Source organism: Balaenoptera physalus (assembly GCF_965194825.1).
Source record: "Balaenoptera physalus genome assembly, chromosome: X".
Lineage (NCBI taxonomy): Eukaryota > Metazoa > Chordata > Mammalia > Artiodactyla > Balaenopteridae > Balaenoptera > Balaenoptera physalus.
The window spans coordinates 115,564,570-115,578,059 of NC_138903.1; the positions used below are offsets into that span (position 1 = coordinate 115,564,570).

General features: G+C 37.9%; 1 protein-coding gene across 17 annotated transcripts in view; it reads right to left on the reverse strand.

Annotated features, from left to right (window-relative positions):
- Window positions 1–718: 718 nt before the first annotated feature.
- Window positions 719–13,490, reverse strand: part of MBNL3 (muscleblind like splicing regulator 3) — a 111,772-nt gene continuing 99,000 nt past the window's right edge. For 14 of the 17 annotated variants that reach the window (XM_082445401.1, XM_082445389.1, XM_082445399.1 and 11 more), the window contains 6 exons: window positions 12,615–12,851; window positions 9,555–9,705; window positions 7,715–7,750; window positions 5,295–5,389; window positions 4,283–4,356; window positions 719–2,521 (listed from right to left, as the gene is read on the reverse strand). In XM_082445401.1, coding sequence (XP_082301527.1) covers window positions 4,300–4,356; window positions 5,295–5,389; window positions 7,715–7,750; window positions 9,555–9,705; window positions 12,615–12,851 — 576 coding nt within the window. In that variant the 3' untranslated portion in view covers window positions 719–2,521; window positions 4,283–4,299. Of the gene's footprint in view, window positions 2,522–4,282; window positions 4,357–5,005; window positions 5,134–5,294; window positions 5,390–7,714; window positions 7,751–9,554; window positions 9,706–12,614; window positions 12,852–13,490 lie in introns of all 17 variants that reach the window. The other 3 variants (XM_082445402.1, XM_082445403.1, XM_082445405.1) reach the window with 3 other exon arrangements.

A 13,490-nucleotide genomic window follows, 5' to 3' on the forward strand; every position in this document is an offset into this window, starting at 1 on the left:
GTGATCAAATCTGCCCTTCCTGAGAGGCACCAGCACAGGTTTTACAAAACTCAGTTCCAAATACAAGTAATTTCACAAAGGCATATTATACTTTCTTCTCTAGCAATGTTAAAATTTTGGGAAACAGAAATTAAGTGGTTCAAAGGACCAAAAGGTAAAAGTCAAGACACCTCTTGCTCTCTAACTCCAGACAATACTGTTTGTTAGCAGATGACAATGGCTCAATACAAGCAAGACCATTTAGAAATCACTGATGATCATGATTTGGATTGATTGATAATTAAGATCAACAGGATATCAGCTACTGAGGAGTTAATTTCGCTCTTCTGTATTCTGAGCCAAAATGATCTGCTTTGGGATGGAGTCTCAAAGGTTCTGAAGCACAAACAATGTGAAAAAGGCGAACAACCAGGAGTCAGGAGATATTTCTGGGTCCAGCTGCTACCAAGTAGTTAGGCAGCCCTGGGCGAATCACATGCCCTGGCTGTGAAAAGGTTTTGCCAGTTCCACTGTTCTGTGATTCAAACACTACTAGCCGGCTTAAGGTATCCTAAATCAGATTTTCCCTTTGCTTGTCATTTTCATGAAGGAGAAAAATAAACTTGGTATATACATCAAATTTGATGATTTTATACTTTCCAGTGAGAGAACACATATTTAGTAGAAAATATTAAATCTATCTAAATCAATGCAAACTATCATGTGGTTCTACCACTGATTAATAATAGTAACTTTAATTACTGAGTAGGGTGGAAGAAGTGTGTGACATGCCATAGGAATTAACTACTATTTTACTTGGTTATACCATTATTTCAAAAGTATTAGTAACGTGAATTCAGGTCAGCTCTGTGGAGTGTAGCCACTCTGTCTCATCCAAAGGGTGTTACAGACCTCTCTATTCGTCTCTATTATAATTTTCAAAACATATAAAAACAAAGAAATCCAAACAAAGAAAAAAGAGGCTTGATTATGATATGAGAGATTCTGCTGTTCATAAAGTTTGGGAAGGGCAACACTTAACATACTATATCACAGGCACTTGCTCCTTCACTGAAATGTTTAACAAAACTAGAAACTCAGCTGAACTGAGGCTAAAGACAACTGTGGACATCCTTCTTAGAACTTTTAAATAAATCGAAGAGTAATTTCAAATGACTCCCTACCTCCCTCCCCAGTCCCGCCATTTCTCCAAATCTATACTCAGACTCCAGCTATGATGAACAGAAGAGACTGTCCATTTGGGGAGGAAAGGCCTCACTTGGAACCAATTCTCCTTCACCCTGACTGACTTTTCCAGACTGCATCTTACTTATTATTCAAAGAGTAGGCTAAAGAGCCTGAGCCATTTGCATTCAGAAAGTGGCACCTGTATCAAAGGTTACACTGCAATGGTTTTTACACACTTTCCTCCAATATGTAAAAGCTAGCTCCAAGCCCCGCTCTCTCTGCTTAATTTATAACCTGTCATTAGAATACCTTTAAGCTTCCAAGAACCATTTTTTCAGCTGAAAATGACAAATGGCTCAGTTTTAGACACTCAACCTAGAAGACAGGATCCTTGAGCCACAAAAAATGTAATGGGCACTTTACATAATTTTTAGTATATATGCTGAGAAATTAAAGGTAAAGTCTAGTTTTTCAATCTACTTAAGGAGTGAAATTCGGGTTAATGTTTTAAGAAGTTCCCTGTTATTTTCAGGTAATTATTTCTCTCTCACAAAAAAATCCAGTAACGTGACTGTACTATGCAAGGTTAGATCTACAGGTACAAAGTATACACATGTATGTTTATGAACAGGTTTCGGACACACTCAAAAGTGAGGCCTTTTAAACGTCTGCCTCAAGAAACCTACAGAAATATTCTAAAGAGAGAGAGAGAGCATATCAACACTAACCTGTCATGTTTTTCAAGCACATGTGTTTCTGTTTCCCATTAATAACATTTTAGTTAAAATCAAACACCACACATTACAGCAAAACTCTATAGTATGTAAAAACCTAACACAACACACCACAATACAATACAATACAATAATGGGGAAAATGGTATTTGATATATTTGTTACATTCTGAATCAAACCAATAGACTACTGTGTAAACAAAATGGTAAAGTAACACTTCAAAACAGACCGAACATTTATCCACCAAGAATGCACAATAAGCCAGCAGTCCACTGTAGAGATTCACTCAGCATAATGGTTATTGGAAAATCACAAAGAATAGTGTGATAAATTACAAAATGTTATGGTGTTCTACCTAATAATTCAAATAAGATAGATAGATGGTAGTTGGTAGTTGTTAGTTTTCTGTTGGTGTTTTAACATCTCCATTGATTGTTTGATGCTTTGGTTTTTATTCGAATTTGTTGGTTGGTATGTTTGTTTTGTTTAATATATTGACTGCACCATGCTTATTGTTGTGTTGGTAGAAGAGGACATACGTGAATATATATAGAAAGGCCATATGGAGGTTCTCACGGAGAGATTCTGATACTCCGTAACTCTGTTGTTCAGAATTTCAACTGAAATGGAAGAAAAAAAAAGAGTGAGAAATATTGGAGGGTTATTGAAGTAGGGTCAGGATACTTGGTTCTTGTTCCAGTTCTGTGTGTGAACCATATGCCAAGATATTCCCCACTCTGAATGTATGAAAATTGAGCTGTTGGAAATGCTCACTAAGGAGTCACATAGCATGACAGTCTGATAGTCTGTGGTTCTCACTGAGTGACAGTGTAGACAGTTGCCCTAAGTTAACAGAGATGCACTCCGTCGTTTAAGGCACTGTCTACACCATGAACATCCACCCATCCATCCACTTCCTCCAACAAGCATATATTGACAAAACATACTGGATTCCATTTTGAAATATGCAAATATTAGACAAACTTTAAACTTTTTATCTGTATGTTTTGGAGCCGTGCAGGAATAGCCTAAGTGCGAATTCTGGGTATACAGTATTTTACAAAATTACATTTTTGCACTCTGGAGAAATTTTCAACATCTGTTACATATTGCAATGATTATGATGTGCCCAATACCTCTAAATTTTCTAATGGAATCAAGTAAAAAAGAATCACTATTCCCAAACACGTTCTGTTGGAAAGTTAACTATATTTGACCACTTTTGTTTACCTTGATGTGAAGCAGCCCATGAGAATCAGGCAAGTGTTTACAAAGCCTATTATTCTCATGTTCGGTGCTATTCCCAAGTTGCCACTATCCCAAATGATACCCCTGAAAACTATTACAATATACAGCTACTTCAGTTTTTCCGTGTACTCAAAGATGTCTTTTTTTAAAACACTCCTTATGATTGAAGGGACCTGTTATCTAATGTACAGTTATCTATATGCTCTGTCCAGAACAGTTAGTCTTCTGGGCCTGTGTGTCCTGAGCAGGAGAGAAATGCTAGCCAGGTTCTGGGGAACTAATCCATCAAGAGAACAGAACCGTTGCCTTCTTCAACCAGGTGAAACACTCCCGGTGTGAGAACTTCAAGCTTTCAATGACTAATGGATGCAACTCAGAATCAGTGTATTTGTTTAATAACAACTCCCTATAATTATTAATTAAGATGCCTCAGAGTCTTGAGTGACTTTAAAAGTCACACGTTCCAAGTGAACAATTGCTCAAATTAAGTGTGTTGCTATTACAGGCTCTGGACCAGGCAAAGGAAATCAAAGGTGAAGGGGGAAAAATCTGAAAACAACAACAAAAATTACCAAAAAAAAAGGTGCCATGATGTGAATGAAAATAATGATTAAATTACTAAATTATGTCACTCAAAATTGAAAACAGCTGGAGCAATTCTGCTAGACTTACATGGGAAGCAACACAAAGTGGCAGAATGTGAAAGCGCTATTTTCCATAATGTCTTTAGAAAAAGCATACTGCCTACTGTCTTTAAGATAACCATCTTACTCAAATTGTGACAAAATTACTTTGCTTTATTTCAATTAAAACAAAGCTAGAAAAACGTTAAAAGATTAAAATTCAAAATCGATCTGTGCCTTTGGCTAACCAATCATACCCCTTTAATAATGGGAAAACATCTGGGAATTTGTAAGCTCATTGGGAAAATACAATACCAGCTGTCATTTTCATATTGAAAAATCACATATTTGCTGTCCATATTTCATTTTGGAAAATTTAGAATGCTTAAATCAAGCTCTAAGTTATAAGCAATGCCTAGTAATGAAAATATTTACCAAAGTCTTTAGCAAATGCAACTGTGTAGATAAAAGATATAACCTACAAATATATTAATACTTAAAGAGACTTACTGTTCTACTGGTAACTTCTACATCTGTGAAAGAAACATGCTGCTATTCAGTTCATCTACTGATAATGGGGGTATCTATAGTAGTAAAAAAGATTTTAGATTAAAATAGTTTCTTGAGAGAATTCCATTTATTTTGTTCACTGCTTGGACATGGTAATCAATAACCGTAACCAATTTCACAGAAAAATTTAGACATACTAACCATATCCAATAATAGTTAATTTTGCAAAAAGCACAGGTTAGAATGTGGTTTGTTTCCCCAATGGATTAATGCTCTGTGTCCTAAATGTTTACCATACTTGTAATTGAAACAGCAGTGGAACTTGCAGTCTTTAAGCGTGGTTACCACTTTAATAAGGCAAAATGGCCATAATGTTACACAATAATTATTGTAAGCATCTCCTTACAATTTCAAGACTCACCCCAAATTCATAATTTGCCTTGTGACTTTGCCTGTAAAAACCTCAAGCAAATGAAAATTAAAACAACACAAGCACATCTAATGTCGGTATGAGAAGGAATTTCTGATGTAATCACTGGGTAATGATAAGCATATCTGTGCCTTGGAAAGAAACGTGTTTTCTTTCTTTCCAGTAGATCTAAAGGTAAAGGTGATGATAGTACTAAGTGAAAGTTCAAACGCAATAACCAAAAATGGTAGTAAACTAAAATAAACTCTCCTCTCAACCAATGAAGAAACATTTAAAAAATATTTAGTATATACCTTTGAGGATTGGTGTGGTAGCAACAACTGTATATATAAGATGTCAAGAGTGACATCTGTAACCAATTAAAAAAAGAGAACACTCTGCTGATTCATCTCAGGATGAGCAGCAAAGCAGGAACATCCCTCTAGAACATACACAGAAAGAAAAATTCTAAATGTAACAACGGCTAAAGAAACACATTAAGAATCGGGACTAATGTCTCTCACCAATCCCAAAAGCATATACTGTGCCTTACCAACACACCGTAGTTAGCTAGGTCTGAACAGGTGAAATAAATGGCCAAACCTGATTGCTTGCAGCTGTTGCAGCGAAGGGAACGCTGGTGGCAGATGGTGTTGCTGCAGACACAGTGGTAGGTGTAGCACCGTGCATCATGGGCACTTTCAGTAGGAAATCATGGAAGCAACACACGAGGGGGTGGAGCATTTACGTAACCGTGACATAAACGATGGAATGGGGCGTGGCAGGTATCACAGCAACAAGCCATGTAACATCATCATGATGGATACACCAGGGTGCAACATGCAATCACAGTCAGTGCAAAGCAACACAGCATGGAAGGGGGAAATATTTAAAAAGAGAAAAGGGGAAAGCCAATTATAGTTACCATTAAGGAAAATGGAATCATTCTCAACATTTAGTTAGTTTTTGAGCAGAATCACACTGTAGTTGACTTCAGGGGCCAAATTTTCAGAAGGGGTTGCAATGGGTACCTATGACAAATCTGAGTTTACCAAGGCTATCTCTGTGGACAGCTAGTCAAGCAGAAATCACTACGAACAGCTAGTCAAGCAGAAAAGTAACTGGGCCGTGAATTCAAAACGGGAGTAGGGAACTGCGAATCGGTGTTTGGGTTCGCTAACTCATGACAGACATGAGTGCTGTCACTGGATTTGCAGGTGCAAAGGGACGGTTATCTATATATATACTTACCTGATCTGTATACAAAAAGATCGTAGTTTGCTTGGTGGGTATGTGGTAGGGGAGCGGATAAAGAATACAGCGGACTATGCACGCAGGTTTTTCAGCACACCTCTGGCAAACCCCTTGGAAACTTAGGCTACTTATGAAACAACGCAGGCCATTGATTTATTGTTTCATAAACAGCCGACATTTCCAAGGGGTACTTCACAGTAAATATCCGACAAAATCTTGTCTTCACTGCAATATTACAGCAACAATGACTAGCAGCTGCAACATCTCTTTCAGGCTGATTTCTCTTTGCCTTTTCTAGTTTCTATGTCATTTTGAAAGCTTCTGGGATGCTTTCCTTATTTCTAGCTCATTTTGGATAGCAAGCCAAGGAATTAATGTGTGAATGGCACGTGTGCATATGTAATAATTTGCATCTATAATATATCGACTGAATTCAGATTTTCTGGAAGTCTACAGAGAAAGTGAATGGCCTGGACAGAGGAAAATCAACACATGCAACGTCACAGAAACCACAAATGTACCCCAAATGGTGATTAACAGAAACTCTGTAGTTATCTCTCATGCTCATCTCTAGTTATCCATTACCTATCAACATCCCTTATTGTAGCACATGCCAATTCTAAAAACACTCTTGTTTTCCCTTTGGGGGCACAACAACTGTGCAGGAAGCAGCGCCACTGAAGCATGCGGTTTGCATTCCTACACTGAGCTCTTAGGTGAAAGGACGAGGGAGCAGAGTCACAAAATGGGAAGACGGAGACACACTTCACGAACTTGCAGAAGTATGTTCTTCTAATCATATGCATATGATGCTTCTGTTAGTAGTTGTCATTTTGACTTTTTTGTTTTATCTTGATAAACCTGTTAGTCCCTTTTGGGCTCTGCATCCACTTTGGTTGACCAATGGGATGGAGGTCAAGCTGTTGCGAACTCTCAAAAAGGATAAAAGGAACCGGATTGATATGAGATGGTGGGGTGAGGTGGGATAATTCCTCCCTGTATGGAACAGAGCTATTTTCTCCTGGTCTGTTCCTGGTGCCCATGGAGACTATAGGAGCTGTGAACTCCCTAGGAGTTCTGAGAGGGAAACAAGTCACTTTCCTTGTCTTCTTCAGTGTTAGTGACGTACAAAATGGTTTCGAGATGGCTACCATATTGGATAGGTGGCTAATTAAAGGATCTGTGTGCAACTGGTTATTAGAAATCACATACCCCCAAAGAGTCATTTTGAAATGATTCTCTAGTGTCTGGTTTCCGTGCAGATGGCACTTCATCCTAGAACACTATAGAAATCATCACAAAACACTACAGAATGCTCTACCTTTGCTTTTTTGCAACATCTGAGTATTGAATGATTTTGATCTTATGGATAACTTATTTTTTGGAGGAATTGTTGTGTTGTACTTTACAAATTATACATTTAAAATATTTTAAATACTTTACAATTTCTTAGTAACAGATATAAAGCTAAGAATAAAACTGCCCATTCTGGCTAGATAAGGAAATGTTTCAAAATATTTCAGCTACTATTTTTAGGGTGAAAATACAGAAATGGCAGGGTCGGTATTTGACCACAGTGGCAACCAACTGTGAGAGTGTAGGACTGTTGTGATTCCACAAAGACATGTAACAGACAGCGCCATATCAAACCTTCAATACTCAGAAAATGTCCAGCCACATCATCCAGGTGCTTGTCTCTTTCATAGTCACAACAGAAAAACACTTTTTTTCAGACTGTAAAAAGTTGAGAATTTTTGTACAAAACCTACCAACACTTGAAGCGGGTACCATGCACAGTATTGGCCCTGTACACCATGCAGAAAAGCGTGAAAAGTAAAGAAAAGAGATATTTCATTATTAAAGCTTTACTGATAGAAATAATTTCTAACTAGAAAGATATTCTTAGCAATATTAATGAACCAGCACATGCATATACAGTAATCTCCCATGCTCACAATTACAGCTTAAGATCCCAAACCCAGGTAATCAAAGTAATTCTTGGATTCTTAGGTATAAAAATAAACATTAATTTTTCTTTAAAGGCATTAGCTCACTTAAATTACATATTTATTCTGGACGAATACATCCTAAGGGATTTTTATTATGAAAGGGAGAATTTTAATTTATTATACACACAACTTTCAAAATATGCACCAGGATCTGGCAGCTGGTGCCAATAAGTTCTACTTAGGGCACTCATCTATTATCATTGCTTTCTCCACCTTGCAACCAAGGACTTGACTGTGAACATATGGCAAACAGGCTTTTCATCAAGAGGGGGCTCTCAGCCTGACAAGTTTTTCTTTTGCTATTAATTAAGGGGAAAGGGATTCTTCTGACGTTTTTGCTTGTAAATCTAGATTTTAAATTAGCCAAATCCAGCCCAACAAGTCTAAAAATTGTGTTTTTAAATGATATCATGAAGAACTATTGTGGTTAGTTAACTAGACAAAAGACTGGATTTCTATGGCTTCTTTCAAAATTAATTAACTGGTTAATGTATCAGTTAACCAATGGGTTTCTTCAAGTCCAGGCATACAATACTATGTGCTTAGTATGTTTATAATTAACAAGGTTTCTAAATTAATTTTTAAAGCATGTAACTTTCATTTAACAGTTTCCAAACTGGGGCATTTATGATTCTGACAGAAAAAAAAAAATCTACCGTACTCCCGGGGGTTAGTATTTTCAACTTATTCCTAAGAGACTATATGCTTGTTCTTATAAAGTACTGAACCACTGGAAGAGAAGTAATTCCCCTCATATATGATATTTGTTTGACTTCAGCTCTTCTGCTTCTGGGCCTACATGAATGCTGATTTGAGCCCATATCTGGTCATGGAAATAATTTCAGCTACGAATCAACCAGCGACATGTGGGATCTTCCCGGACCAGGGCTCGAACCCGTGTCCCCTGCACTAGCAGGTGGATTCTTAACCACTGCGCCACCAGGGAAGCCCCCTATGATATGTATTTGAAAAAATTATGGCTTAAATTTGTCTTTTCAATTTAGTGCAAAACTGTTATGCTATTAAATATAGTTGAATGTAGGAGGTAATAAAATATGCCACGAAGTGTCAGGAAAATGTGATAAACTGCTATATATTTTATATTAACTGGTTTAAGAGTTAGAGGCTAAAACTACCTGTTTTATATATATACTATACTGTATTATAAATGTAAGGGTAGTTTTATTATAACTATCTTTGGCATATCAAAGATATATGGGCTACCTGTTTTTGCAATGCTGAAGCTTGGAAACTTTTTTTTTTTGAGGGCAGACCATTGTCTTTGAAAGTGATACCTAAGAATCAAGGAATTAGTTTGAGACTGAAACAAGTGAATCAAACATGAGAAGCAAAAATTAGGAAATGCTCCAAAGAAAAATGTTGACAGTGTTTCCTAGTTTGATTTCAAAACCATTAATTCTCAGGAATCATAGGAAAACAGTTTGTTCCGTATACAAACAGATTGAGCATAACTGCCTTGTTTTATTTCTAACCACAATACCTGTTGACCGTTCTCACATAAATGCTCTTTGGAAGCTGGTGGGCCCTATATTCATTTGCAACATCAAGCAACTCATGGTGCCCAGAGCCCCGTTCTCACCTGCAGGGATAAATGCCGGCTGTGGGAGTTGCAGGTTAGTCACAGCCTGCTGGCAGTGGAAAACACTGGGATTAAAGACCGGGGTGGCACCACTGGTCTTTTCAAGTGCCGATCTCTTTGGTATCAGTTGAAATGCACCAGGCTGCAGGGCCTGTGAGGGAAGGATGGATTAATAAATAGTATTAAGGAAAGTAAAATACATACTCAAACCAAGCAAGCAGCAGTTAGATAAGGTCTGGCCTGGGAACCCTTTGCAAGGGTCGCCATTGAGCAAGGTAACCAACTTCAGAGATGAAGCCGTTGACTATATGAGTACATACTCAGTCCAAAACAGAAAATAAACATACAGGGGGGAAAAGAAGCTTTTCAACTTCACTAATTTAGACAAATTAATGAAGCTGAAAAGGACCTCATCATGTGGGCTGGACGTGACAGGATGCTGTTGACAGCAAATAATCATTTAAAATTAACATCTAAAGGATGCTCATCTACCAACCTATTAAAATGAGATTAGCAGAAGCAACAGATATAGCAGGAAAGAAATTTTTGCCAGTTAAAGTTCCAATATAAATCTAGGAGATAAATGGTATGTAGGTGAAAAAACAGATGTCAGTAGATCAGAGTCTAAAGCTCCAAAATCCAAAATTCAATTTATACAAGGATTTCAGGTCCAAACCCTATAACTGTATATTTCCCAACTAACATGTAAGGAAAAAGCAAATGAATTAATCTGCCCCCACCACCTCACCCAGATACCACAGATAGTTAGCAAAATGTACGCAATCCTCATTTATAGAGACTTGCTGTGCATTTTGATACGTATTGTTTGCTTTGTTGTAAGGTTTAATTCTGAAAGCTCTTAGCGTTTTAAAATCCTCCTTCCATGTCTACAATTCTTTCAAAATCCCCCTTCCATGTCTACAATTCTTTCAAAATCCCACTCTGCTTAAAATATAGAGTCAAAGCTCCCCCTGGATCAGATTCATTGGAGAAATTTGACATTACTTTACATTTTTTCCTCAGCAAATTGCACAGTACTTTAAAAACTTGTCCCGGCAACAACGATTGGGTATGCTCCAAATTCTTAAGGAGACAGGCACACTTATGCTGAGTATCTAGCCTTCCACAAGCCGAAAAGGGGCATGCCATGACCTCCTTATTCCTACGGATAAGAAGGCCTAATGGTATCTCTATTTTCATTTGGGAAATAAATATCACCCCTTCGAGTCTTTCCTTTTAAATGCATACAAGCTGCTTTCAGTAAAGTCAACCCAAGCTGTGCACATACATGAACACGAACAGGGTAAAAATCTCTGCTTCACAAAGCATTTCAACTCTGAATCCTTAAAATGTAGAAAGCTTAAATTTCTTCATGCAGCCTCCTCTGTTTAATCTTACCTCAAACAAATTCCTATGGGCCAGTGTTACTTTACCTTTAAGACGCCGCTCTGATCAGTCACTCAGAAAGGAATTCTATATTGACGTTCAAAAGTACCAGTTGAAGACCTTACTATATATAGTATGTTTAACTCTCTACATGGAAATTTGGGGCTGACTTATATGCATTCTACCAAACACACCAAAATCATCAGAAATAGGCACATACATACGAAGGCCCCATGACTGAGCATTGGGCAGGTAGGTACACCATGGCACAGACATGGCATTCCTTGTACATCCCATGCATATGAGAACCTTTATTTTTAGGGGGCCAACTGTATTCCTCTCCTTTACAATAGGGTATGTTGTTTCTGAACTCTCTGCCACCAACAGAAATAATCTAACAATTGGAGGCTTCAATTCTGCATTGAATATTCTGGATACCTTCCTATTTTCATAGCTTAAAATTCCCTCATTCAAAAGAATTTAAGACAAAAAATATTTGGTGAAGTCTTTTTTAACATTCAGTAACAAATTCTGCTGTCCAGATCAAGGCAGAAAATAAGTTTGTTCTATTTTGGTACTCAGCTCTTTCACAAAGTATTGGGTTCAGTTCTGAGAGAGCAGGGGTACTGAGAAAGAGAACAAGTCCAAATTTGGGGTATTTGGCTTAGAGAAAAGACATGAGAATCAGGCTCCTATGAAATAGGGATTGACATGTTTTGCAATAAACTAAGTATAAGTTCCAGTTACAACAAGATAGATTTTAACTTAGTATGAGGAAAACCTTCTCAACAAATAGGGATGTCTGAAAATAAATGTATCTCTCTTATGAAAAGGAAAGGTCTCTGTCGTGGGCTTCAGGGTCATGGAGGTGATTTTTTTTCCACAGCCGGGAAAAATGAGGTTTCCTCAGGGTTTTGTCCCTTATTGGGCTTATACCCTATTACATGAGGAAAGGCCCAGACTATAAAAGAAATGAATAGCCCACAGCCTGTCAAAATAATTGACAGCTGTGACAAGCATAAGAAATCATAATTCCTATTTTTTAACCTATCACACTATAGTGTTATGCAAATATTTTCCTACCTCCTACCTTTTCATGGTTAACTAGGACTAACTTTTCCCCCAAATTTACTTACTAGGGCAACTCAATAGCCACGCCTCTTCTCCAACCATGTAGAAATTTCCCCCCAGCCTTGGCTGGCTGCTGACTTGAAATCATTAACCTTTGGGAGATTAGAACCTATTTTCCACCCCATCCTCCAAGTCCTCTGTTTGTGAAAGGCATTAAGGATGTTACCAGCAAAGTGCCCATCTAGGTGGCTCACGGGGCAGAAAGGCAACTTCCTGCCTTTTTATGATATTAAGGTTAGTTAGGCGATAAAAACCATTCCAAAATAATTTACTGTTTAAGTTGTATAATTTACTCTTTCTTAAAAAATGGGAGAAAAAGCACAGTAAGTTAAAATCATTAGGAAAGATTTAAAATAGTTATCTTTAGAAAATTTTAGTGAACTAGAATAAATAGGTTCTCTCTTTTCCAGCTTATAACCTGGGCAATTCATTTTAAGGTCCCCTCATGACTATCCAAGATCATGGTTCCAGGATATTAGATAAATTGAGGGATATATGAATCATTTATCCCCAAACAGTCGACGAGTCCTGGCCTGTTCTTACCATCGCAGTGGCAGCTGAATGGTTCATCTGGTGATGAGCTGCCCTGAGTCTGGCTTGCAAGTGCGGAGGAGGATGAAAGTACTTGCATTTCTCCCGGGAGCATCGACCTTTGATATAATCCATGCAGATGGTCACGGTATTATCGCTTGCATCAATCATGGAAACATCTGTAGGGTGAGCATAGCGGCAATCGCTCTCACCACGGGTACAATTTCCACGCTGAAATTCACGGCAAACCTTAAAGAAAAAAAAATCACATTGATGCTTGGAAGGTGATTAGCTTTTATTTATTTTGCCAGTGAACGTATAAGAGCAACAGTATACATTCCTTTGTCATCTATTTAGGAAAACTTTTAAAAGCTGAAGGATAATGTCGAGCCATATTCACTATGAGATGTAAACCTAAACAAAATTCCTATCCCGAGGAAGAAAAAATCCAATCTTCCCAAAGGAAAAGTTTGTCTGCTTTCCTTACATTGAAATGCAAGTATTGTTGAAAACCAGTTTTTAATCCTCCACTTGATACACAGCCTAAAGTGTAATTAGCTAAGTTTGCAAGAGGGGGTTATTTTGTTAAGCTCCAAGATGTGTCTTTATCACACAGCAATGTGCTTTCCTTTTTTTAAATTAATTTATTTATTTTTGGCGGCGTTGGGTCTTCGTTGCTGCGCGGGGGCTTTCTCTAGTTGCGGCAAGTGGGGGCTACTCTTCGTTGCGGTGCGTGGGCTTCTCATTGCAGTGGCTTCTCTTGTTACGGAGCACGGGCTCTAGGTGCGTGGGCTTCAGTAGTTGTGGCACACAGGCTCAGTAGTTGTGGCTCATGGGCTCTAGAGTGCAGGCTCAGTAGTTGTGGTGCACAGGCTTAGTTGCTCCGCG